Raw genomic sequence first — 27,966 nt, 5'->3', positions numbered from 1 at the left:
AGCATATATTAATGCGTATGTATTGTATCGGAGGGGAAGAGAGACAGGTGCTATCGTAGAGTGAATGAAATGCGATCAATGCAAGTTAAGCGGAGATTCTGATGTTTGTATCGCCGTCCGATCAGAGCCAGAGCCTTGGCATTTCTCAGTGGCAATAGCGGGTCTATCTGGTAGTTAAGCCTCCGTCCAGTAGGTGGCGGCGGCGCGATTTGGGCTCTCTTGCCAACTGCCGATACGTATAGATTACAGAAGAAGAAGAACCGGTGGGAAATTTGACAGTGCGCGAAAAGGTTGTTGTTCATGTTTGACCGGCATTGAACTCCATGCAAATATTAACCGGGAATTTACGAATTTTTACACGACATGGACCGGTACACATTGGTTATATCATTTTGCCAAACCGACAACAGCCTGGCGGAGGACTGTAAATGTAAGTTTTGATTTCCCTTCGAAACATACACGAAGCTGCTACTGTAACGTTACTATGCTAACTTGACTTCATACAACCTAGCTACTCTGCTAAGGCTCAAGTATAGTCGCCATTGGTTTAAAACGTTTGTGGATACGCGATCACATAAGTTGACGACATACCTGTAACGTTAAGGCCTTTCTGGTGGAGCAGTTAATATTCAGGTTAACTATATTGTTTCTTAGCAAACATTTGTTTCAACAGAGTGTTGCCACATACGCTTTTACGTTATACGTCTAAATTAAAACCACTAAACGGTTAAATAAATAGAATGTAAATAACAAAAGTTGGCAATTGATAGTACTTTCGGGATATAACGTTAAGGGCGTAGCGGCATAGCTACAGTGCTTTTCTCCTTGAGGCTTCAGGATCTAAATTAACTAACACAGGAGGTGCTATTTATTTGTTTTAATCCGAAATAAACCAGTAACTTTAGCTGGTTGTGACGAAGGCTGACAGCTCAGTTGTCATTGTTCTCAGGTGTGGAGCCAGTAAAACAGATATATGACAAACTTGTGGACTTCTCAACTCAGGAATCAGTGAGAGGGATCTCTGTGTTTCCAGGTACAGTAACTTACAACACTGTATGGGTATCTTTGACCCTGAAGCTGTTGTTATTCTCCTACAACTCTCCTTACCTCTTTCCTCCTGCATGTTTTCCCAGCTTGTTCTGTCAGTGGCAGCCCATCAGTTCAGAGGTGGTACTTTGCTGTTCAGGCATGCCACGGTGCAACACAGGTAAGATATTTGGACAGCTTTTACCATAATCATGGTTTATGTTGCAAAGAACTGGCAACAATTACCCTCTCATGTGCCTACAGCCGTTTTTAAAAGGTGATGCAGAACATGTTTTCATCGTAATTTCCTGGTCCTAATTATAAAGAGCGCTCATGTCATGGAAAAATAAGTGTTATACAGATTAGTGAACCCCTTAATCCTCTTATTGCTTGACTTATATGAGGCTGAAGTGTGTCCTCGTAGGTTATAATATAATGGAGTATAGAAAATGATTGCATAATAGTTGAGCCCATGGAAGGCAACCTTTTTGGTCGCATACAATCCTAAAAAATAAGGACCATCCAAAAACGATTAAGGATGAAGGAAAAAAGATTTTGTGCTGATAGTTACAACCCCGCTTCTGAAAAACTTGGAAAAAAATGGTAGTTTGCTCATCCTTTTTGGCAATACAATCAATGGAAAATTGTACAAAGACAATGTATTTAATGTTTGATGTTATACCTATTCCTAATTTGATGCAGCAACGCTTTTCACACAAGTTGAGACAGAAGCAACTAAAGATTGAGCTCCAAAAACACCTGTTTGGAACATTACACAGGTAAACAGGGTCATTGGTAACAGGTGATAGTATCATGATTGGGTCTGAAAGGGGCATCCTGGAAAGGCTCAGTCATTCACAAGCAAGGATGGAGTGAGGTTCACCACTTTGTGAACGCATGATTGTATAAAGGATGTCACCACATGGGCTTGAGAGCACTTAGTAAAGCTGTTGTGAAGCTCTTAATTAATGTTATTATTATTCATGTAGTTTTGCAGCTCAGACTGGGAAGAGCTGGGGACAGGTCACCAGAAAACTGACAGTGAGGAGGAGAAGTCTTCTGCTGTGGAGTCATGTCTCAATTGTTTGAGTAATCAGGAGGCACCTGACCAAAAGGCTGACCAGCCAGCACTGTCAGAGTGAGATGATATTTTCTGTTCTTTACATAAATAAATATGCTTGTTTTTGATATTGCAGGTATGTGCCTGATACATCTATATGAGCTCATAATAAGTTGATAATGTCTGGACATATTAAAGCTCATTGTTGATAGTGCTGGATTTGCCACTCTAATGAGTTAACTGATGGAAACAAATTTCTATTAGATTTTTTTATTGTACAGTTGAGTCAGGGGATTGATTTTGAAATAATTTGCAGGTAAAAAACAAGATTGTTGAAAATATTATTTGTGTCTCTAACAATGGACAGTGGGCCTTCAAGTCTTGATCTGAATGTCTTTATTGAACAGGCTGTTGGAGGAAGCTGCAGAAGGACTGCATCTGCTGTCAGACCAGCTGCCACCTCCAGGTATTGTTGGCCAGTACATGGTGCTCACTTTCCTCATCCAGTATAAACTGAGTCATTTTATCATTCTGTAGCTGTCATTTGTGAAGATGTTAACTGTGTGTCCAGTAGGGATGTAAATGTTTCAAAATATCTGGTTTGGATGAATTAGAACTGCATGATAATCCAAAATGCTTCACACACTACCTTTGAAATCGTTTTTTGGTGTTATGATTGTCAGTACCTCACAGGCCGCCACTTTCCCCCTTTTTTCTTTAACAATGAGAATAGCAATAGTCTAATTTTCTTCAGAAGTAGATTGACTTCACAAGACTGTGTCTCAAGTGAGAATTTTGTCTTTGCCAAAAACTTCCAGTAACAAGGAATTAAAACCTCTTTAGTGAAGCCAAACTCCTCAGCTGTATGACAAGGATCCAGTCCAATTTCAAGCAATTAGGTTTTCAAGCAATCTGCCTGCAGCAGCCTTGTAGAATAGGTGGTCTGCTGTACTTCATAAATATGCACTCACCACTGGGAAGATGGGAATACCTCTGCTCTGACTACTTCTTAACAGGCAATTCTACCTAAGTTTTAAAAGATGGTGTCAGTGGAGCAACCAATTCAGTTCATTGACCCCTCATGAAACCCTGTAGAGAAATGTATTCAAAAGAAAAGGGGAAAAGAAAACAAGTGTCTAAGGAATTTCTCTATGGTTTGTCCCATTTTTCCTCCTCAGGTAAAGCCTTGCTGGATGTGCTGGTGCTCGGCTGTGCAGAGCAGTCCCCTGCTATCAAAGACCTGCTGCCTCTGCTGGGAGCCCTCAAACATATGTCCTGCTGGCATGCTGCAAAGATCAGTGTAGTCACACGGCACATCACGGGGTGAGAAGATCAAAAGTACACATGCACTTGATTTGCACAAAATAAAATGATGAATAATCCCATCTAATATGCAATCACACTAAGATGAGAACAGAAACTAAAGTCATTGTATTAACAGTGCACCTGTACATTAGGAGTTGGAGTCAGTGTACATATGCCAATACACACATAATTATTAGTTCACTATACTATGCGAAACACAAGAGGCTGAGGGTGTAAAATGCAGGAAATAAAGCAGTGTTGTGTGAATTTAAGATATATTACTATGTGTGAAATGCACTCAGGTCACCACTAGGGGGAGCTAGAATAGTACATATGAGCACGTGTAAAGTAATGGGTGAAATCTGAGCCACATTCCTAAAGAGGATCTCATTTTAGTTAACAGCATAACAGTTTCATTAAATCCTTAGCATTATATTGCTGCTGCACTTGCCTAATTATGAAATTTGACATGAATCAAGACTTTTTTCTTAATTTACAGGAATCAGGAAGAAAAGTTCCCAAATTTCCCCTGTCCTGCATGTTGATTGATCCTATTTCTTTACTTGTCCAGGTGGCAGAAAGCAGCGTCCTACCTGAGTGCTCGTCTGGTGGAGCCTGCTGACAAAGACAGCTGTATTGACCATAGAGAAGTGTGGAGGGGCGGCCTGGCTATCAGAGAGAAGAAGGTAAGCACCTCAGAAACCGTAATGAGTGTGCAGAAGAAACACACAGGATGCCGTTCTTTTTGCATAATTTATCTCACTTTTATCTTCTTTACTGTAAAAAGATGGAAGAGGTGGAGAAAACGTGAACTCACTTGAAGCCATACAGTATACAGCAGGAGAACAGCTCAGCACTGTTAGTTTTTTTTGAAAGCACAATTTAATGGTTACAAACACAGAATAGAGGGTGTTGGTGACACAGGAGTCTGGGGGGCAAAGAAGCTGGCTTATTAGGAAGAGGAAGAATAAGGATTCTGAAGAAGACAATATGTGCATGCCTCAGCAGTATGACAAATCTGTTTGCCATTAACAAAAAGGATTTAGAAAAATGTGTGTGCGGGTGACGGCCGTTCTGCGTGCCAGAGAGGAGAAAGTAATGATTTATCTGTAAGTCTTTGTATATGCTTGTATAAATCTATATACGCTTTTGAAGGACTGTCTGTGTGATTGATTATTTAGAAGCAGCAATGATGGAAAAGGGTGTGTCTGTGAGGTACTGGCTGTTGAGAAAGAGAGAACTTCTTTTGTCTTGTCAACAAATGTTTTGTATGTATGTATTCTGGACAATTACTGTAGAGAGCATGAGAAAAATCTGTCCTCCTGAACTCACCTGCTTGCCTGCCCAGAGCCTTTTCTGATGAACAGTGTTGTCTGTAGGCTGGAGTACACAGCTCGCTGACCCCAGTGAGGGATGGCACAGAGAACAGTGCTTCCTCAAGACCCTTCTCTACTGAGTCTAATCGTGGTTCCGAGACCTGATTCATGCCTCAGTGTTTGTTCCTTTATCTTTTTCATAAGAAATTACTCATGCAGTGCACACAAGGCCATAGGGGAAAATTTCACAGATTTTCTTTGAAATTGAGTGAATTTTTGACTCAGTGGGTGATAAGTCTTTCTCTACTGCTGAATGAATCTAGTGGTATTACTGGAGGTCACTGAGGGGTCATGGGAAATGGCTCTGCCTTGCTGGCATTGCCCTGGCAGAGCTGACCCAGCCTGACACGGCACAGCCCAGCCAGACACGGCCCCACTCTGACTTGACCTCACTCCCCGAGGAGTCTGCTGCAATTGATTATTGGCTTCGGCAAAGGACAAAAAGAACACCTCCCGGCAGTTTCTGTCTGTATTTAAAGTGCAGCGCTGCACTGGTGTTATTGAGATACAGGTATAGTGCTGGAAGGTGTTTTTTTTTTTTTTGTTACCTTTTCAGGAATATAAAGTGTAAGAGGACGTTTAGATGAAAATAATAACTTTAACAACAACACTCAACCTTAGGTGGGTGGGGGTTTAGGGTAAGACTGGACTGAGTCTACTTTAAAAGGTCCCTTTCAGACATATAACAGTTCTTGTCTGATGAATGGGTTTTCCACATTGAATCTATGAAAATGCTAATGTGTTGGACACAAGATGTCTCCTGGTTTCCTGAGAAATCCATTCTCAGTGTGTGTGCAAATTTAAGCTGATGAATGTGAAAGAAATCGCTCTGCACACTCCACTGGGTGGGGGACTCTAACAAACAAGTGCATTCAGTCAAGATAAAAAAAAGTTCTAACATTGGATTAAGTGAAAATAAGTTCAGTGTTTGTGATGTTACACCTGTCATGATGACATGATGAGAAGGAGAGAGATTGATTGTCGGTTGGTCATTGAAGATCACTGTTTTACAAAATGTGATTCCAACGTGGCAACAGTTTGGCGAAGGCCTTTTCCTGTTTCAGCAGGCACAGCCAGGTCCATAAAGAAATGATCTTCCTAGTTTGTTGTGGAAGAACTTGACTGCCCTGCACCAAACCCTGACCTGAACCCCATCCAACGCCTTTAGGATGAACCAGGGTGCCTCAGAAATGCTCTGCTCTGTCTGGAGGCTGCTGCTGCAGGATATTAACACCCATCATTTCTGAGCAATAAACAATAAGATATCCTTGTAATGTTAAGGTGTCCGCACACTTTTGGCCATGCAGTGTACTTTATGTCCTAATAGCGTCACACACGTCCTTTTGGTGCCAAAGTGAATAGGCTGAGGTGAGCTGACAGCACTTTTTGTTGCTACTCTGGAGTCGACTTCATGCCCACTTGTACTTCTTTCTCATTAAGTGGAAACTCTGGCAGGTGCAGAAGTTTTCTGTCTCTGGACAGAGTTGGCCAATTTTGTGCCTTTTTTTTTCTCCACGTTTCTCTGGGGAGAGGCAACAATCTGTTTCACTGTGAAGTTTCCCTTTATGTCTCATGCTGTTGGTGTTTTTTAATCTGGCTGAGGTTTTCAGTTGCCATTTTCAGTTTGTATCTGAAAATATACAACTGAAGTATCTAGAAACAGCTCAGAAGTTACATCTTTATGTTAAATAATGGGTTTTGCAAAGAATGACAAATGAGCATGTGTTGTCGCTGTCAGGTCAAAGTCTAGTATTTCTTAAATATCAACCTTTTAAGAACTGCATATCTTTGCTTTTTTTCTTGATGTCAATGCATGTTTAATGTAACCCACTCATTTTTCAAGGGGTTTAAAGCCTGAGAGATTGGAAAAGTTTCTTAAATCCTTCTCTTGAGGTGAAAACATGAGATTCACTCCAAAAGAACTCCACAAGAGATGGCCCCTCTGTTCCTTTAGGAACATTAGAAATCCTTTAATTGTCCCACCGGGATCTCCCCTCTGCTCGAGTCGTTTCTCTTCTCGCTGGTTCATCCCATTTATAATCTTGCTTGGCACCTTTTCCACTTTTTGTATTAAGTTACCGGCCAAAAAATGGTTTTATGTCAAGTTTTGACACTTCAAAGATTTCAAATATATTTCAAAATATAAGCACATTTAAAGGCTCTTTATCAAAAATGTTTAATAAAACATCATGGCCTCTATATTGTATCAGATTTTAAAAACTCTCATGTATCTCTCCTGTTATTGACTACATCAAGTATTAGTCACACTATAATCTGAAGAGTTGTTCATCCTAGTCAACTGGCGACACTATTGCACGCTTGACAAACGTTTTCTCGAGCCATCTCTGCTGTGTCTACTGAGCTGTGAGTATGCTGAGGCAAGCAGGCAGCTTCTTCTTCAATAAAGTGACCTTTTCTAAGTTGCTGCCTTCAGAAGCGAATGGGCTCCAGCAGTCAGTCGGTAAAAGCTTCTCTGTTGGAGAGCGGTGGAACAAAGGAGGGTTCCCAGAGGAATAAATGCCTCTCTGAGAACAACCACCACCCCTTTACAGCTGTGTTATACATAGCTTAACAACTAATATATGTGTATATGTGCACGTGTACAATTAACTATGCAGCCATGTGACAACGACTTAATTTGAGAGCAAACACTTGATTGCTGCATGATATTTTATAGCATCATAGCAATCTGTGTGACCCCGGGGGGTTTGTGTATGCTCTATGCAGTACAACAACTAATTTCCAGCTAAAGTTGTACTGACTGTGAAAGACTGGGTGTACTTTAATAAAAAAAAAAAATAACATCATTTGCTGTTTCTCTCCTGTCTGTGTGTCTGCCACAGTCTGTGTCGGAGCTCCGCTTTGATGGCTTTTCTCTGCGCTCTCCAGTGCAGCAGATATCGGGGTCCAGTCTCTTGCAGGCTCCCTACAAAACTACAGACCACAAACTACAGTCTGAGGTGAGTCCTGAGGTCTTCACCGCCTGTCACATCCTTAATTTCCAACCTCAATCTGTCTTCTTGTTGAATTTAAGCCTTCAAACTGAAATGAGATCGTGGTCATCAGCCGAATGCTCATGTGTGTGATAGCTAGCCTGATATTAAGACTGAAATACCTTTTTTGTAATTCATTCAGCCTGACATCGGTTTCAGTGTGTGTTCTCGCTGGGAGTGGGTGTGTTTTGTTTTGTTTTGCCCCAGCCAGTCAATAGAGTGACATCTCCGTCTCATGGCCAAAATTATGCAGAAATTTCAGACGAGTGAGTAACATGAAAATTCACCCCTTGTACAGATGTCATGCACAGGAAAATTAGTGACAGAGACCAAAATTGTTTTTAGCACCAGGCTGTAATCATGTTTATTTCTGCTGTGAAGTTGGCATTTAAATGTGGAGGTCTATGGAGACTGACTTGCTCTTGGAGCCAGCCTGAAGTGGCCATTTGAGGAACTGTAGTTTTTAGAGCGTGAGTGTTGACTTTATTTTCCAGCTCTGCAGGCTGCCACATGCTAGGCACAGATAGCTTGAAGATACCCCGTGGAGTCTCTGACCGCTAGTAGCTCAATGGAAAAATAATTCTGTGTGGGTTCATGTTTTGTTTGTATTGTGCATGTGTGTGATTCTCACCCTGCCTCTAGTTTCACGCTATTCAGCTGATAAGCAATTGGTGGCGGTAATATGAAACGCAGCAATATGCCAACAAAGGCAGGGAGGAATAAGACTGCTAGCAAGTAAACATGGATGTCAACAAGCCACAATTTGAAATATTTTAAAAATCAGCTTTTCAAATGTTTTCTGAAGAAGGAATATCATTCAGCATGTTTGTTAGACCTCAAGATTGCACACATTTTTCAATGTTTACAAGAAAATGTTTTTCGCTATGATCAAAGGAATATGGTGATCACAAGTTATTATTTCTAAGTACCCATACAGCTGCTTCCCTCTCATCCACACCATTTTCCCACACCATTATTCACGGTTTAGCTTAATAGCTAGCTGAAATGTAGGAAGAATGTCTCCCCACTCTCCCTCATACAAAGATCTGATTGGAGGGATGTTTCTCCAACCTGGGAAACACAAGTCAGTGGGCACAACGACAGATCTGTTTGAATCACTGAACAAATAAGGGCAGCGATTCAGAGGTCTGGAACCAGGCAGTGTCTCATAGCTGCATCTCATTTAACTTTCCCAAACACCTCAGGCAGCTACATTTATGGCTTTTATAGCCAGACAATTGTATTGTGTTTTCAAAAGCTGCTTGCCTCATTATTTCCTGTTTCTTCCTCTCAAAGATTTGTTCTCCAACATGTCTGAAGTCGCCCCACAGTAGTGAACAGATTCTTCTGCCATAGTGCTGTAGGCCCTGCAATTGTTCCAAAAGGTCTCAGTGAGGAAACCTTGTTTGGAGACATGTAATATGTTTGAGGTTGTTCATTTCTGCAGCTGGACAGAGGACTATGACGACATTATGTCTGTGTGTCCATGTTGCCAACAAACTTTAGAAGAGGGTTTGATTGACAGCATGTTGAGAAGATAATGACAGAATTTTCATTTAGGGGAGAACTGCTCCTTCAACCCCAGTTCAGCCCACAACTTAACTCCTTGCTAAAGGGTTGAATGAGCTGCATACAGTCCCATCTTTGTGGTGGCTAGAAGGAGAGGACTTAGACTTAGACTTAGACTGTTACTTTATTGATCCCAATTTGGTAAATTATCCCGTTGCTTCAGCAGTTTAAACATACAGACAAACACAAAATATATACAACAAAGAAGAATAAAGAAGGGAAAGAAGGAGTTCAGAAGGGTCACTTCCTGGTTGTCCTTTAGTCACATTGAGGAAGCTGTGACAGAAGGACCTTCAGATCAGTCAGATAAATCCAATGTGCAGTATTTTATTTGCCAAATGAGTGTCGACCACTTGTACCTGGGTTTACCTCATAGCCAGAAAACAGCATTTGAATATAGATTCATCATCTCATCACGGAGGGCCAATGGCCAAGGGTTAAACTGATCTAAGTCATATGTTACTTCTTAGATTCTGCACTCATCTATTCATCTTTCACCAGAGTTTATACACTTTTTAGGGCAAACCTCACTTTCATTTGGCATCAACTTTTTTTTTTTTTTGCCAAGTTGCATCTTTCACCATTCAATCATCAGCTTTTCCTTTTTTGTCAGATTTAGCGTCTGACATTTTTTAATGGAGTTATTTGTCTTGAGGTGATATGAGTCACTGGCTGCTTCTGAGAAACTCGAGCTTGCTGTCAGCTCGCTGTGATATCTTCATCCACAGAGTGTGTAGCCTCAGTTAATGTCAATGTATCAACAAAATTGAGTCTCAGCGACTCATATGACCTTATGTCAAGACTACTGCTTTAAGCTCTTATTAAATTAAACTCTTACAATCGATTATCCTGCCAGTTTTTATCATGACTAATCATGCTCACAAGCAAAACGAAGTGACCAACTTCATTGGAAATTACTTGTTAACATTATGTGCCAAACATCAGCATGTTAACATTGTCACTGTGGGCATGTTAGCATGTTGACCTCAAAACACTGTTGTACCAAATAGGGCCTCACAGATCTGCTGACATGGCTGCACACTGTTGGCTGTTTGACTTCTGTTGTTAAATTGCTAAATGTTAATATAATGATGGCAATTGTGATAATGAAGTGTTCACACTCTATTTGTATGTGTGTTGATGGTGGTTGTGTGCATCGTAAAAGCTGTGTATTAGTATAAAGAGTATACTCTGTGTGACACTAGGTCTTTTATAACAGTTGGTATAGTTCTGTAATGAGTTTTCTTATTTAGATTAATATCCGCAACAATAAAACCACACTGGAGCTGTGCCCAGGACGTTACGGCCTGATGTGGGGTCTATAGCACACATGCATGCATGCACGCGCATGCACACGCACACGCACACACACGCACACACACAGGCGGTCTTAATGGCATACTTGCATAAGCATTAAAGACAATCACTTTGAAAGGATGCATGTTGTAAACATTAAGAAATACTGAAAATAATCTCTTCAGGAGAGAGTATCGATTCAGAATGACTTCTGTAAGTCTTATATACTTTAATATGGTTGTTGTGTTTATCTGGACCATTGTGTGCTTTGGTGTGCTTGAATCTGACATCAGATAGTTCATGTTTATGTTGTTCTGTGTGTGCACATTATTCCATTAACACAACAGAGCGCAATAGTTTAGGTGTGTGTGTGTGTGCGCATGCTACCCATTTACATGACTGTGGAGTGTGTGTGTGGGTGTGTGATCTCATCAGATCCCTTTGCAGAGAAGCAGATGGTGGTGATTGTCTTGGCACACAATTAGAAAAAAAAAAAACTCTGAGGACAACAAAACTATCACATCTTCACATTGCTGGGATAACTGACTGTGAAATGACTTACTCTCACACACACATCCACGATCTAAACTGTGCTAAGATGAAAACTATTAGGCCTCCTCACTGTCAGGAGTAACTGTCGTGATAATTACTAAAACACACGCACACACACACACACATAAAACTTCTGCTTCAGCGGGCAGGTAGGCCTCACTGTGTGAGCCTGTGTGAGTTCAGTGTGACTTTTATGAAATCTACTGCGCATTAGGAATAAACTGCAGGCCAGTATTAAGTATAGGCATGTTTATATCACATACTAGTAGTATAGTTGTCTGCTAAATGGTTAAAGTTCAAGTGAAAAAGTGAAAATGGACAGTAAAGGAAATGTTGCTGAAAAAGTAATTCTACATCCATTGTACACTTTTTCAAAGCGCGCTGTACGCATGAAATTCCTTTGAATCATGTCAGAGTTGCCTTTTTTTATCCCCCGACCTTATTCTCTGTATGTGAGAAAAACTTCGTATTAATTGTGAACGTTCTTCTACACAGATATAACAACCCTGCAGCATATTCAAATGTTGACATTTAGTCTGTTGGATTGTCCTTTATAAAAGCGCCTCAACCCTGTTTGTCAAGGAAGGGGAAGAGTGTCACACTGCACTTTTCTTTCGGGTTCGGTTCCCAAATATCTGCATTCAAACACTTCCCCCTCTCCCGAGCACATAAACCTGCAGTAAAAGTTATTTGTCAGTCTTTCACTGCTGGAAACTTCCTCCTTTTTTCCCTCAGCAACATCAAAACAACTACTTGTTGATGCCTAATCTGTTGAGGCTACACAAAAGACATGTTTTTCTCTTACATCTGCCTTCACAAATAACCACAGGATATGTGATTGTAAAGACTTGATGGCTGACATCACAGTGTAACAAGTTTATGTAGATTTGTGTTGTGTTTGTGAAAATAGGGCTGGTGTTGGTCAGTGATTTGCCTTCACAGCACCCTGTTATATCTGGATTACTGTCAGAATGTAACAACAATGGACTGATGAACTACCCTCACTGCTCAGCTTTTCACAAGAACGTGGGACAAGATTACAGCAATCTATATACAAAAATGAGTAAGGAAAATATATGTTCCTCCTGCCAAGAAAAAACATCACAGATGTCAGAATGAACTCATGTCGAATAATCCAGAATCATGTTTGAATATATAAAATCATTTTAAACGAGTTTCTCTTCAGTCGTTTGGACAAGGGAGTAATCAACTTTTCCAGCTTGCTCGTGAAACTGTGGGTTCGTCCCAGGCTCATTAAAGTCCTCATCTACTCTTAATCTGGAAGAGTCCATCAGAAATAGGTCGCCACTTCATTCTTCGTTCCAGATTAATAAATTATGATATTGAGATTTCAAGGTTTCCTTCGTATTCTTGTAATTTTCCATATATGCAGATGACCTGTTTTTCCATGTGACAAGTGATTTATATATTATTGATTTCCTCTTAACATAATGAGCTCATTAGATAAGTAGGACAGCTGCAGACTGTTGAAGTGAAGCCTTTTTTTGATGTGAGCTACAGGGTGTTAAGTGGGCTCCCGACAGAAAACACAAGATCTTCTGTGTGATAGGTGCTTTGTGTTATGTTGTTTAGTAATGTTGAAACCATTAGTTCATCAACAGAAAGTTAATTGACAGTTTTTAATGATCTGTTAAGTCATTCATTGAAGACAGTCTGCCAAACATTTCCTGGTTCTAGTTTCTCCAGTGTGAGGATCTGTTCTTGTTTTATGTAATGTCAAGACCTCAAGCTGACTGGCTTTTGTCTCTTTCTGTGACATTTGATCAACCAAACAAGGAAGATCAGATTTCAGACTCAGTTATACAGTATCACCCCTTAACTGATTAGGGTTCAGTATCTTGCTCAAGGACACCTCAGTTGCGTCTTCGTCTTCAAACTGATGGATGGTATCCAACTCCTCCAGCTGTTGCCTCCCAGGCCACTGTGATTTTTTTCCTTTAAAATGCTGTTCTTTGTGATGACCCGGTTGTTTGTCTTCACCCCGTTCTCTTGTTTTTTTTCTCCTCATTTTTATTCTGTCTTGCTTCTTCCCTCCCCTCACCATTGTGCTCTGACTCTTCTGTGTTTGCAGGTCTTCCATTACTACACAACAGTTTTAGATTTGGTCCAGCTGGTTAATCTGTCGGACCTGCCCGGCTTTCTGATGTCCGGAACGCAGCTTGAACTGTATCCTCATTTCTGAAGTGTGTGTGTGCGTGTGTGTGTGTGTGTTTCCTGGGAACCATAGTACCATCAGGTCTTCCTCAGTCCACATTGAAATGGACCCACTTGTGTGAAACAGCTAGGTTGTATGTTCAGTACACTGACAACATGCAGCGTTGTCGAGATGCATCGACTTATAGACTTTAATATGCTTGAGAGTACTTGATTCTAAATAAATAAAAATAAAGGTTAGAGGTCTACAGTTTTTACAGCAGCCCGCTAGCAATTTTCCTGTCTCAAAAGGTGGTTGGTAACATCTCCTCCTCAATATTGTATTTTTCTTCACCACCAACATACAGCAGCCTGTCTGGAAAGTCAATGAAAGCTAAACTTCTGTTGGACCAGCTGAGGTCACTACGTGGAAAGGTACCGGCCCCCAAGCTGCTCTCTTATACATAGAAGTATTGGAAAATGTCTTACTTTGAAGTTTGGAATTTCCAATTAAGTAAACAAGTAAATTCATTGAATCAAATCTTTGAGCTCTGCTGTTTACGCTCGGCCCCAGTCAAACATGCAGTGGACATACAGTCGATGATGTATATGAGATTCATCTACACACAGTACCTATTGGATTCAGAGGTACTGTGTGTGTGTGTGTGTATGTTTGTTTCTGTTTATTTATTGTGTTTCTATCTCTAGGTTGGAGCGTTGTTCAGCCTCTCCTGTATGATAACCCCCATTGCCCAGCCTGCAGCCAGTCAGCTCAGCTCCCAGCGCTGGAGGGAGTCTATTGCCAGGAGACCAAAGTCCTTACCCAGTAAGACCTTTTTCATTTAATTATTTATTTCATTTTTAATTTTTATTTTCAGGTCCTTTTCATGACCTTGTTAAATGGATGGTTGCTACAGAGAGCAGCTGTATCTCCTCCTGTTGGGAAATAAATTGATAACTAGGACTACATTGATATAGATAATGAAGCTCTCTGTTGGGGAAGCGGACTCGTCAGAGGGACTGAACGAATTTCAAAAATAATTTTGGTGAAACAAATTATGAGACACAAGTGTATGAATAAGATATGAACTGGACCACAGGGATTAGATGTACAATACGCTTGACCAACTATTTTTACAGTATGATTATATTGAATGTAACCTCTTTCCTTTTTTTTACCTGTAGTGCCTGATGTGGAGTTGAAAGGTGAGAGCGCTCACTACTTCCTGTTGGTCCAGGGCTCAGAGGACACTGGTTGTGGGGCCTGCAGGGTCAGGATGTTGCACTCTGACAATCAAATCAATGGAGCGGCTGCCATGGCAACCATCTCCAGTTTGCTGAGAGAGAAGTCTCTGTCATCATCAGGTATATTACGCTGTCAAGTTCTCAGAGCAGCTTGTGTGTGTGTGTGTTTCTGTGCGTGTCCCACCGTCGCTGTGTTTAGATTTCACTTTAATTTACCAAACCACTTAACACGCAGCATCTGGGACCTGACAGTCCGAGAGAGAGTGAGAATGAGATAAAAATACAAATGATTGATAAAAACCTTCAACTAACTTTAGCTAATTTTCATCCCAAAGTTATGCTGCAAGGTTTTTTGAACTGTCACTCTGTGTGCCCCCTCCCAGACAAAACTTATTGTTATTCTTTGTGGGTGAGGGTTAGTTGGTGGTAACAATAATAATGATGTAGGAACTAGAGTTTCCGTCACGCTTTGGGCGATGTACAGGAAATAAAATGTTGACATGTAGCCTGAGTTATCTGTGGGCTTGAGCGTGTTTATATTTTTTGTGGACCCTGTGCACAGATGTCACTGGAATACTTTGAAACTGAAGAAAACTTAAAAACATAAAGATGAAGAAGGCGAGTTCTGGACTTAAAAGGAGCGTCTTTTTCTGCGAGTGATTTATGGATATTTATGGAGGATGGACATTGGAGTTAATTATATCCTCAGAAGGCGTTAGTCACACCGAATCTAAAGATATTTGTATCATGTTGTGTGTTCACAACACTGCTCACTGCTGACCATCTTGGTGAGTGACTCCACCTCTCACCTTACGCAGAGACGCCTCATTTCTCTCTCTCCACCTCCCAGTTTGAGAATCTCTGAATCAAATTTGAAGCATTTTGAGGTTTGGGAACATCTAGCAGTAATTTGTTTCCTCCAGTTTTTAAAGAAAATCCCTCTAAGGCTCCTGTTTCTCTTAAACTGCTCTTCAGCTTAATTGGAGTAGAAGCCCCTCTGGCTTCATTGACAGAAGCTGAAGGGTTGTCATTTTCCATCAGCCATCAGCCTCTATTACAAAAGCAGGGCTGCATGTGTCTGTTTTGCTACCTCTCCCCTCCCTCACAGCAGTGGAAAGTTGTTGCTGCTCTGTTGAAGATTTCCTCATCTTTATCACTAAAATAAGAACAATAAATTAAAGGAGAAAGGAATGGGGAAATGCATTGAAGTGGCAGATGGATTCACAGACAGACAGACAGAGAGAGAGAGAGAGAGAGAGAGAAAGAAGGAGGAAAGGTGATGAGGAGGAATCGAGTGAATGTACAGATGGGTGGGGTTTGAACTGGATGGATGATTGAACAAAAACTTTGCCTGGTTATGACAGATATGTGAAGCTCACACTGTTGTTTGTTTTGTTCCCTAAACTTAAAGCTTCTTTCCTGATGAAAGTCCTTCATTGTTCTTGGGCTTTATATGATATTCAAGAGACCTACTGTGGTGTTTCCTCCTGAGAGTTCCTGCTGTTGTTAACATTTTATGCAACCTTCAGGAGACATTTTTGAAATACTTTTAAACGAGGAGTAAGACTATAAAAGGTGCCCTAACTCCTGCAATGACACAGCGTGAACACAGCACAGTTTTCACAAAAAATGAAAGTATTAAAATGCTCACCTGAGGGTTGTTGCACCTGAACAAGTAACAGGAGAGATGAGTGAAATGTCAGAAAAAATATACATTATTTGGCAGCAAAAGCGGATTTTGTTTTCTTTCCTTTCCTGTAAATCATGTTGTGACCCCTGAGGATTATCTTTTGACCCCCTGAGAGGCGCCCTGACCCCCAGGGGTGGGAACCACTACACTAATCCTTAGAATGTTAAAGCAATGAATCCAAAATAGCACAAATACAAATTGATGTTTACAAATGATCTAATCATTCTCTCATTTTTCCTCTCACTCCTTCTCTTTGTTGGACCAGAAGGCGCGGTGGGCAGCATCCTCTGCCCTCTGCCCTGTCTCCAGGGAGACAGCCTGCTGGAGAGAGAGAGGAAGGTGACCCAGGTCCAGACGCTGGCACTCAAAGAATATCTCAGTAAGTACTACACTAAAAGAGCTCCTGTTGTGGAAAACACATCTCAGAATATACACATACTTCTAAGAACGAAAAGTAGGTGTTGGATATTATGTAAACAACAAAAAATGATTACACACTACAGATTTCATCACCGTTTTTGTTGTAATTTAGTCTTACCATTGTAACACTTTTTTTTTTGCTTGCATGCTAATGTATGATAATAATCAAGCCAAGCTCTCCGAACAGCACCTTGAGCTCTCTAAGAATATGTCAATCAAAATGTTGTGCCCCCAAGCAGGATGAGAGGTGACCTCTCACAGAACAGTGGAGGAGAGAATGGATTTTCAGTGTCATGGGAACAGATTTTTCACACACAGACACAAATAACACAACATATTTTAATAAGTGCTGTGTGTCTTCTCATTAGGAATATTGTCGTTTAAAAAAATGAGATTATTTGAGAGGTGTGTTGGCCTCATACCGCTAACCCCTTCTTGACCCCTAAGACGCTGCTGGCTCACACCCCTCATTAGCTGGGCCTTTTCAGCATGTTGTCATCTTCATGTTATCCACTCTGGCCTGAATTTAGATCTAAGTCTCTCTGGTTTGAAGATCAAAAAACACGATATATGATTTACAATGTAAATGATGGAAGAATACATCATACCACGTGCACATCTCTTCAAAAAGTCATCTCATTTGATAAAGTAATTAGGAGTGAAAGGATTAGTTGATTAACCATTCAGTCGACAGAAGCCTGCAGTAGCGGTCCTTCTTACACAGTGGATGCAGCAGTCTGTTGTTGAAGGAGCTCCTTAATGCCTCCACCGTCTCATGCAGGGGGTGAGAGGGGTTGTCCATGATTGATGTCAGCTTAGCTAAGATGCTCCTCTCACCCACCTCCTCGATGGTGTCCGGAGGGCAGTCCAGGACAGAGCCAGCTCTCCTGACCGGCTGGTTTCTGTGCCTCTCAGAGCTCCCACAACCCCAGCAGACCACTGTGTAGAAAATTGCAGATGCCACCACAGTGTCATAAAACAGTCTTAACCGTCTCCTACACGCTCCAAAGGACCTCAGTCTTCTGAGCTGTATTGTCAGTCCAGTCCAGTTGTTGTTGAGGTGAACACCCAGGTTTTTGGTACGCCATCTTTGCGGAATATGAAAATGCCAAATGCTTATAAAACAAGAAGTTTGAATATACCATTGTGGGATGTGGAATTGTAGCAGGCCTTTTTCAACATTTTCTAACATTTTCTATTAAAAACTATTGTGAAGAAACTGGCAAATTATTCAACAATAAAAATAGTCTTTGCTTTTGGCTCTTCCATTTCTAACATAACTCAGTGCTGGTACGTAATATTATAGTAATTAAAAAATCATTTCTTTGAAACAAGTAAAGCCGGGCCAACAGTGTGCTGCCGTGCCATACATGTCGGCTTTCCTCAGTCACCCGCTGTTTAAAAAAACAGTGTGAGGAGTCCTCAGGGTCGAAATTCAATTGAGATTAAATGTTAGTCTGTAAGATATGTATTCATAACCGAGACAAAGCCAAATGGACAGAAGGGACGTATCAGCTGTCGGTGCCACTCTGAGCTTCCTGAACTGTTGTCAGTTTGAGCTCTCGGCTCTCTCCAGCCCTCAGCACTGGCTGCTGCATAGAAAGAGTGTTGAAATATCATTATTTTACAGACACACATATTGTCCCCTTGGCGGGCGAAGATAGTGTAACAGCGGTGGAGTGGAGCCAGATTAAAGGAAGTGGAGTGAAATTCCTCAAACTTGAGGAAAAGCAATAGGGCTGTTCTTTGAAAAGGCTGTGAGCAGGATGAAGAGCCCTGACAGACCAGAGGCCTTAATGAAATTCATTGCAATATATTCTGACTCGGCATTAAATTGGGAAAAAGCATGTCCTTATAAGTTGCAAAAGTTAGAAGTACTGTTGGAAGTTTTTGTCATTATATGAAGTGTGTGCGTATGTGTGTGCGCGCATGCATGCGTGCGTCCGTCTGTGTGTGCGTGCGTGTGCTGTCGTACAGGCTGTAATCACTCTGTGATAAGTATGCAAGCTGATCTATGTGCTTGCCAATGATTTCATTTATTATTATTCTCGGTTTCAGTTTCACTGGATGTCAAACTCTCAACTATTTCTAATGTAATGTTGAACTTTTTTTAATTGCCCCATCAGAGAGAGGTTTAGGATGTCTGGTTTGGTTGGTTTATTGCCCAGCCATATGCATTGCTGTTATTTGGGACTACCAGCATGTATGATTACCCAGTGCTGCTTTGAAATAAAACTAATTAAAGGAATAGACTCCTGTTTTGGAGGAGAATCAACAACCCACTCATTAAGCAACAAGCACACTGAAGCCAAAGTCCTCCACCAGGTTTAACAAGTTTACCAGTGAGCCAAAAATGAAATCTGAGCTGTTGCCAAAATGAAAACAAGCCTGTGCTTGTGTGTCCAGAGCAGAAAGAAGAAGCATCGGTCCCGACCTCAATACCTGTGAATGACTTGAAGGTCATTGTGAGTGTGGCCAGGGAGCAGTATCTGAAGATGATTGACTCCACTCTGCCCTCTGCTGCCACCTGTCTGACAGACAGGCAGGAGAGCACAGCCGCCAAGAACTCAAGTAAGAAAGAGACCAAAAACACATCCACTCAAAGCTATAGTAGATACATACACAGTGGAAATTTGTCAGTATGCTGGTGGTCTCATGGAGATCACCCACAGACCACCTTTTCTTACATCATCCTGTCATATTAAGTGCTCTGTTTTACTAATTTTTTGCCATTTATACATATACTTAGAGTGAACAGTACAATAGAAATCTCATAGTTCTGTGTGCAAAAATCCACACATGCATTATAGGAAACTGTCTGTCTGTTCACCCATACACCAAAATACATATTCTGACATGAGTGCTTCAGTATTTACGCACATTCATAGAATGATGATTTTAGGAAACAATGCCAGCTAATAATACACAAATAAAATTGTGAGCAATAAAAGGAGTTCCAGCCTGTAGCCAGAGCTAAATGTGTACAATGAGAGTGCTGCTGGTTTTAAAAACGTAGCTGTGGGGCTAATAGACCTGCATTTCAAGCAGTTTTCATGTCATAAATGCTGTGACATTATTTGCCAATTATTCTTGGAATTTCTGCACAACATTGTCATAATGTTTAACGTGTTATTGTATTCGAATAGAAAGGAACAGACCAGCATCTGTACCAGCAATTCAATGCTTGTCTAATTGTCTAACACAGTCCACATAATGGCTTTGTCTTTGTGTGCATCCTCGCGATTTCATGTCCTGTGCCATTTACGTGTATTTAGCTCTTCAGGACCTCACAAGAGGCGAGCCAGTCAGAAGGGATGATAGGTGTAAACATGTAGAAACATACAATCTGTAGTACAGATCATATTTCTTTTCCATAATCCTTGCCCACCCTCTACTCTGGAGATGGGAATGTCGTTGACAGCAATAAACAGCTCCCGAAACCCAGTGTCTGCATCGCCTGAAGGTGTGAATGACTTTGTGTGGGAGCGCTTCAGTCTTTTCATATCACACACACTTACCACCTCAGGCCATCGCTGTGCATGTCGGCAGTGAACCTGCTGTACACAGCTTCATCGCATTTCTGTCCTCCTTGAGATAACATACAATCTTCCTGTCCAAACACAAGGAAAGTGCAGACTGCAGAGCGATGATATTTTGGATGGTGTGATTTTATCGGTTCGGATTTCTGTCTGCTGAGAGTTCAGTGTCCTGGCTGAAATGAGAGTAGGGATAACTCTTGCAATCCATCAGTGGTGGGAGAAGCAGTCAGATCCTTAAGTAGCAAGACCACACTGAAAATACTCAGATTTGAACTTCAGTACAGTCCTTGAATAAATGTACTTAGCTACATTCCACCATTGTAGTCCATTATACAATACATGGTCCTCATATCATGTTGCCTGTACTGGGTAGTTTCTCCATTGTTCTGAAATATAATTAATGTCAACCATATAATGTCTTACTGATTTTTCCCGTTCAGCTCTATATCCTTTAAGGTGCTGTGCATGCTCGTCCATCAGCATTTTAAAACCACTGTGAGCTCCGGCTGCACAGGTCAAGCAGTGTCAAGCAGCATTAAAGCTGAGCAGTTATTGGTATTTCTGGACATGTCCTTATCAGACAACTGAAGCCTTATATTCACAGTGAAATGTCTGTTCTATTCAGCTCACTGTACCTTTGTGTCTGCTTCGTAACGTGAAGCACTGTGTGACTGCAGTTTCTGTGGAAATCAACTGGAAAACAACTGTTCTTCAATCTGCTGTGAAGAAAAGGGAAACAGTCACTTTTCATTGCCATGTAGACCAACAGAAATGTTTGGCTCACATTGAGAGACGCTTGTTGTTTTGTCATTGAAGGGTTTCAGACCGTTTCCCAGCTGCAAGCTGACTGGCCTGAGAGGAGTGTCCTCCACAATATAGAGAACCTGCAGAGGAGACGGCAGAAGAGGAGGTAAATGACAATTAAGTAGACGCATGACAGCGATGTGTTCGTCATCTACTGGATTTGATCTACAGTGTATTTTATGTGTCTTAGATTTGGCCTGTTAGGTCCGGGCTCCAGCGATGGTCTGCTGGGTCCTAAAGACAGTCAGAAAGGCTTGCCTTCTTTACTGGACGCTAGAGAATTTCTAAAACACTTCACATCTGATGGCCTGCCAACTGGGGAGCTGCAACCACTGGCTATCAACAGAGGGTAGGCTCAGTCATCTCTTCTGGCTCCATGCTGAGTGGCACCTTGACATGAAGTTTAATTGATTTAATTGAGTTTAATGAAGGAGCAGATGAATTTTCTTTGACAAACTGTTTGTTTCTCCTCCCTCCCTCTCTCATCCTCCGTCGCTCCCCCCCTCCTCTCTTGCTGTTCAGTAATAATGTGTTTCAGTTGTCACCAGACCTCTCTCCCAGGAGAGTCAGCCAGATGCCCTTCAACAAAGCCTCAGCGTCACATTACCATGGCATAGAGTAAGTTTCTTCAGCTGCAGTAACTGCTGTTATCCGCTGCAGGCAGCTATGAAACATTTCTTATCAGTCGCAGCACAGACAGAAATTTTAATTGGTTTTATTTGTTCGTCTAGGTTCTGCCTGGACAATCAGCGGTCCTTAGACCGGGACCAGGCCTTTGTGAAACTCCAGTCCCGTCTGATTCGGTACGAGACCCAAACCACCTGCTCCAAGGAGCCCTGTGCCCTCCCTTTTGCCCTCAGCCCCGCCCCCTCCCCTGCTGTGATGTCAGAACCAGGAAGTGTGCCTGACGGAGAGACTCTGCAGAACGCTGATGTGGCGCGACTCAAGCGCAGGTCGCGGGACGCAGACATTATCGGAGGTTATCCTCGCAAGCGGTACGTTGATGGTGTATGTCGCTCCTGGTCACCATTGATGGATGGATGGATGGCTGGGCGGGTCTTGAGGTGGTGGTTGTGGTATGTAGAATGTTGTCACTTCAGTGTTGGGAATGTTGACCATGTTTGTGTGTTTGTCAGGCTGGTGAAGTCAGAGAGCAGCGACTCCCTCTGTTCTCAGAGCAGCGGCAGCAGTGGGACACACCCTGCCCTTCGGTCTCTACGACAACAGCCAAGCAGATCCCAGTCGACCTCCTCGACCAATAGTCCTCTCTCGTCTTCAGCAGGAAGACGCACGTCCTCAGGTACAACGAAAGCAGTGATCCTGCTTTGCATTAGGTCATTTTCCACGCATTAATGTAATCAGTGTTGTTATTAGTGCATGGTATCAGTGACAGCACTAAGAAACATCCCTCCCTCTGTTGAAGTTAAGTGCTAGATAAATAAATTCATGAGCTGAATGTATGTATGACTAACATAGAATGGTGCACAATGAATTGAAAAGTCAGTAAAGCCTCACACTTAATTTCTTTGGATGTATGAAGTGGAAGCAAGACAACAAATGTCTGTCATCATATATAATAACAAACTGTATTTTTATGGGATATCTTCATAGAATATTTATTAAATAAATTTAGAGGTGTGTGATTATAGCATCAAAAAGCTACCAGTTAAGCTATCCAATTATCTCTTATAAATCCTCTCGTATCAGAGAGGATTTGCAAATGATCTCCATATTTCAGTCTTTATTCCACATCATTTTGGAACAACATACTTTAGATAGATCCTTTTTTTTTTTTAAAGAATGGTTTTTATGGATATTTTTTTCACTAATTCCAATTTCACTGCAAGCCCTTTAAATTTATGAGGTGTAAATGTCTGCTGACTTAAAATGCTTAAGTCTTAACAGGAGATCCTGAAACAACGTTTGAGCTGTTTAAATTATATAAACACACTTATTCGAATTGATATTATCAAGATTATTTTTATTTGCTATTTTTTTGTTCTTCTTCATTGTCCGTATGATAGAGCTTTGTACTGCCATGATGGTAACATCTTATTGTTCATTTTCCTAATGTTACTACCCAGGTTTGGTGACTCTTCCCTCTGCTGACAAACCTAAACCTCAACAGCAGAAGACACATCATGGACAAACAGAGGACAAAACCGCCAAAGAGTCACGCTCCCAGAAACACAACAGAGTGAGTGTCTCAAATAAATTAAAATGAGATAAATGTAACTGTTACAGTGGAAACAAGTCCTTATCAAAGCTTGTCAAGCTCACTTGTTTGAGCATTTCTAGTAGTAGTATGTAATGGGGGTTAAAGTTAATGTGGGTACAAGTTTCTTGCTAGGCAGCACTTTGGCAGCAGATATTGACCATGAGAACAAAATACTTCACTGGTCATACCAAGAAACAGTGTTGTATGAACTTTTCACCATGTTAGCTAAGTGCTCTTAAAAGAAAACTATGGTTTATTACAACTTGGATTTTATGATTTTTGTAACTCTAACCATTCCTTCTGTCTATTATGATAAGCAATGCACAGGTAGTTCAGCACCTATCAGGCCTCCAGCAGGTCATCAAGCTGATGTTAGCGTCGCCTCAGTATATAGAGCCATAAACAGATAAACAGCTTAGTTCGCTGGCCTGCTGTGGTCACTCTGCCTCTGTTTGATGGGAAAAAAACGAACCCTCATAACTTTTAAGACCTGCCAGTGAAGGCAGGAGAGCTGTGTTGTGTTCACGATGCCCTTTGAAAACAATGGTAATAACAGTCATAGAAATTGCTCTTACTTTTAGCAGATTTTTAGCGAAATGTTGTAATAGTCGATGGAAGCGATGGCTGGAGGCATGAATATATATACCGTTCCTGTGATATTCACCTCTTCAGCAATGGAAAAACAAAAGAAATCTTTTACTCTCCCTACTTAAATCTGAATACTGAATTGTTGAATTCCCCCACTCACTGTAAGCGTCATACACACAGACACGGTGGCAGACAGACCGAGTTGTGCAACAGCTCAAGTGAAGATCAGCGTTTTACGTGCGATCACTGTGAATGTGTGGGCTGCATTATAATGTCACGGCAAAGGCACTTTACTGTAACTATAGCATTATCACATCAGCCGCCGCCTGCCTCCACAGACAAACACACTTTTCACTCTCATCTTTGACGCATTTGTACAGTGTGTGCAATGACAGAAACACATACATGGATACATGCATGAGTGCACGCACGCACACACAGACACACACACACACCTGCACACCGTTTCCTCTGTCCCACGTACAGCTCGCAATCTGCATCCCAACCTTGACTTGTTCTGATTTATGATTACTATGCAAACAGGCTTATCATCCAAACCCAAGTATAGGAAAGAACAGTTGGTCCTGTTCAGAAATAATGATAGCGGTTTATTCGGGACAGAGATTAAAAGCTGCCTTTCTACTCCTCATGAGACTGCGTGGCACAGATGATTCCTCACAATAATTTATGGCGTTTCATCAGAACAGTCGATGTGACAAGATTAAAGACAGATCTATTTATTTCAGGAACGTTGTTTTCCCTTTCAGCGCTACCAGTAACATATTTGTATGTTTCTTCCTGCTCATGCTGTGAATGTAAACTCTGCACAAGGACGTCCCCCAAAGTCAAGATATTTTGACATCCCTTCCTTTTTTTTTTTGTAAAAAAAAGGGAGTTGTGCTAAAATTAGTCGTTCTGAACTGCGTCAGGTGGTTAGGGAATAAACACAACTCCATTTAATGTTTTGACAGTCGTGCTAATATGAAATTGTGCGTGTGTCTGTGTCCTCAGATGCTGCTGGAGGTAGTCGCTAAAACACTCAAACAGCACGGGATCACTGCCGAGCATGAGTGCTTTGAGGCCTGCAGCAAAAGACTGTTTGATATCTCAAAATTCTATCTCAAGGTTCGTCTTTTTACTGCCCACACACAGTCAGCGCTGTCCTCCCTTTCTTTATTTGTATGCTTCTTGTACCGCAAATGTTCGACCATATGTTGTGTTTTGTCATAGATCCTCACAGCAAATTAGCACAATAATGGGAACACCTTTGTCTGTTTTGCTATTTCTGCCAAATTTTGTTTCATAGAATATAAACAATGGGGAAAAACTGCCTGATTTGCCAGCAGAAGTATTCAGATCTTTTACTTTGAAGCAACAATACAACAACGTAAAAGTACTGTCACAATTAAATTCACGCCTTCAAAATTTTACTGAAGTACATGAGTGTACTTTGATGTTTGTAGCTGATCGAGAAGAAGCTAATTTATCTACTTTATGTTCTGTTGGGTAGTGTCAGGACTGTATATAATTTCTTTTCGGCGTTTGATTGAAGGAGCAGAACAAGCCTTAATTTCTTTGTAAACTTTTTGCCGACTCAGCTGCTGTGACCTAAAATGTTTGACTCATATGAAACAAAGCCCATGTGATTATATCTTACTGTGATCCTCCTCTTCTGCTGCGTGATCCCAGGATCTGAAGACATCTCGGGGTCTCCACGATGAGATGAAGAAGGCGGCCGGCAACAACGTCAAACAGGTAACGCCACCGAACGCCGCTGGTCCTCAGGTGGTTCAGCTCTCCTCAGCCTGAAACGGCTAAAGGTTCTTTCCTGTCATTGCAGGTCATTGACTGGGTGCTGGAGAAGACCTCGAAGAAGTGAAGACAGTCTGGAGGAAGAAGTGGGGAAAAGCATAAAGGAGGGTTCCACCTTAAGAAAAGAAAGCGTGGTGTTGCATCACATTTCCACATAATTATAAGAGACTTTGTTTTTTTAAGCCTTCCTGATTAGTTGTAAACGGTTACATTAAGCCTTTTTTAATGATCTTAATCCTTTGTTTAATTTCACTGATTCTTTCACTGAGGCAATCAGAAAGCAACAGCATTTTTTCAGATGTGTTCTGTTTTTTTTTTTTGTTCTCTTGTTTTGTTTTTTCCATCCTGATACTCTCCCACTGCTCCTGAGCCTTGCAGCAGAAGTACACTCTGCTCCGGCTGCAGTCACTGAGAGGCTGCGAGGGCTTCACGTCGGCTTCAGGTTCCACTCGTCTTTCCTTTGTAACTGCTTTCAGACGTGATTTTAAATCCTTTCCCACTTGTTCCTTTTTTATTCTAAACACACTAATAATTTTAAGGTTTTATGGATGTACATATTTTATCGTTGTGTTTCACATTTTACCATTTGTAACACAATAAAGTGTTTGTGAATCTTATCACATTCGCATTTGTCCTGTTTGTTGTCAGTTCAGACTGATCGAGAACACAACTGTAACCCCACTTCCACAGGTAAGAACTGAATGCAACATTGGCAAACCAAGTGTGTTTACTGATAACAGTTTTGCAAAGTGTTCCTGAGCTCATGTAGTGATATCATTTATACAATCATGTGTTCACAACGTGGTGAACCTCACTCCATCCTTGCTTGTGAACGACTGAGCCTTTCCAGGATGCCCCTTTCATACCCAATCATGATACTATCACCTGATACCAATGAACCTGTTTACCTGTGGAATGTTCCAAACAGGTGTTTTTAGGTGTTATTTGCATCAAATTCAGAATAAGCATAATATTTACAAAAATCAATGAAGCTGATGAGGTCAGACATTAAATTGTCTGTGTTGTGACATTGTTTTGTGCTTGTTATGTTTTCAATTGAGTATCTGTCAGAAAGAATTAGCAAGTTACCACATTGTGTTTTATTTATGCTTTGCACTGCATCACAACTTTTTTGGAATCAGGACTGTTAAATTTCTGGATCCATGTGATGAGATACATCCCTCGCAGCCAGTCGCTTCACTACTGGCACCGTGTTGTTTTCTCCTTGAGGAGCTGGCTACAGGTTTCTGGCAAAAACATTCACTCCCATGCCAAGATAACATGAAATGATCTCCTTTTTTGTGATGTTCATAACAAAAAGCTTCAGTTTCACAGCAGTGGATGGGTTTATAATGGCTTTGCATTGTGTTATCTGGATGAATAAGGTGACATGGTGAGAAAAGCTGTTGGACTGTTGTATAAGCAGGAATAACTTGCTCATGTTTTGGTTCTATATGTATTGATCTATGATGTGTAATCTGTACACAGAATCACATTTTTATTACGTGTGCAACTTTATTTTACAGACCTGCCAAATAATTTCTTCTGATGCTTCCTAGAAAGAGCGATTTGCAGTGTGGTCATAATTACAGCAAAACTAGGGATTTCATTGAAAGACCTGCTCTGTTTAAGCCTAAATCAATATTCATTTATTACATAAGAAACTTTTTTTCTTTCCTTTATTCGTTGAATTGTACGCTTGCCTGTCAAAAAATGTAACATTTTCCATTTTCACCGTTCACTGACTAAAAGACGGGTTATTCTGCAGTTAGTCTGAAATGGGTCTTTGCAAGTGTACCAGTCGAACACCGTCTGCGTTTTTCCTACATACTGAATCAAATTACATCGTTTATTTTAATAACTGTGTTGGAAATTGTTGGGAAATTATATAATTACTGTCATGTGTCAGTAAAAGTCAACTGAGTTCAAGGGGAAACCAGCCTATGCGTTGTCTCAGGGTGATTACCTAATGTGAATAAACACATAAATGACTACTTTGTGGTCAGCTGATAGTTGAGAATCAACAGTTGACTATCCAAATATCATGCGTCTGTGTTTTTCATAGCAGCGATACTCAGTTTGGGCATATTAAAAGCTATGTAAACTGCATAACCTGACATTGTCAGTGTGCATGCTTTTGTGGGAATGGACTGAGTGTGTCTCTGTCAGTGTGTGGGAGCACCGCTGAAAGTCAGCGTGAGTGCAGATAATAAATGTGAATTATCTGCATGCGCTGGTTGTATCGCAGTAGACCAACAAAAGAGATAATACAGTTTACATTGTATCTCAGACATCTGCGTCACACGCCAAATCCTTGGT

General features: G+C 41.1%; 1 protein-coding gene across 2 annotated transcripts; it reads left to right on the top strand.

Annotated features, from left to right (window-relative positions):
* The first annotated feature begins 238 nt into the window (after positions 1–238).
* On the top strand, positions 239–26,268 carry mtbp (MDM2 binding protein). 2 transcript variants are annotated; one of them, XM_076736448.1, is made up of 23 exons: positions 239–430; positions 950–1,033; positions 1,134–1,207; positions 2,016–2,164; positions 2,494–2,552; positions 3,265–3,409; positions 3,963–4,077; positions 7,611–7,727; positions 13,270–13,364; positions 13,700–13,766; positions 14,040–14,157; positions 14,517–14,696; positions 16,532–16,645; positions 19,093–19,257; positions 21,042–21,135; positions 21,220–21,378; positions 21,552–21,647; positions 21,761–22,024; positions 22,166–22,329; positions 23,114–23,226; positions 24,847–24,960; positions 25,525–25,590; positions 25,676–26,268. In XM_076736448.1, the coding sequence occupies exons 1-23, from the start codon at positions 364–366 to the stop codon at positions 25,712–25,714; spliced, it is 2,658 nt and encodes an 885-aa protein (XP_076592563.1). In that variant the 5' UTR covers positions 239–363; the 3' UTR covers positions 25,715–26,268. The 2 variants fall into 2 exon arrangements, with proteins under 2 accessions (XP_076592563.1, XP_076592564.1); XM_076736449.1 differs by having other exon boundaries at positions 16,535–16,645; positions 25,676–26,264.
* The last annotated feature ends 1,698 nt before the right edge of the window (positions 26,269–27,966 follow it).

This window comes from Chaetodon auriga, chromosome 8 (assembly GCF_051107435.1).
Source record: "Chaetodon auriga isolate fChaAug3 chromosome 8, fChaAug3.hap1, whole genome shotgun sequence".
NCBI lineage: Eukaryota > Metazoa > Chordata > Actinopteri > Chaetodontiformes > Chaetodontidae > Chaetodon > Chaetodon auriga.
The sequence above is the reverse complement of the archived record's forward strand: the minus strand, read 5'-3'. Positions and strand labels throughout refer to the sequence as shown.

What these genes read in the sequence shown, in the direction of transcription:
- mtbp (XM_076736448.1), top strand. Translation starts at nt 364, where the DNA reads ATGGACCGGTACACATTGGTTATATCATTTTGCCAAACCGACAACAGC. An exon ending in CCTGGCGGAGGACTGTAAAT is followed by an intron (nt 431 to 949) that starts GTAAGTTTTGAT and finishes CATTGTTCTCAG; the next exon opens with GTGTGGAGCCAGTAAAACAG. An exon ending in AGGAGACGGCAGAAGAGGAG is followed by an intron (nt 21,136 to 21,219) that starts GTAAATGACAAT and finishes TATGTGTCTTAG; the next exon opens with ATTTGGCCTGTTAGGTCCGG.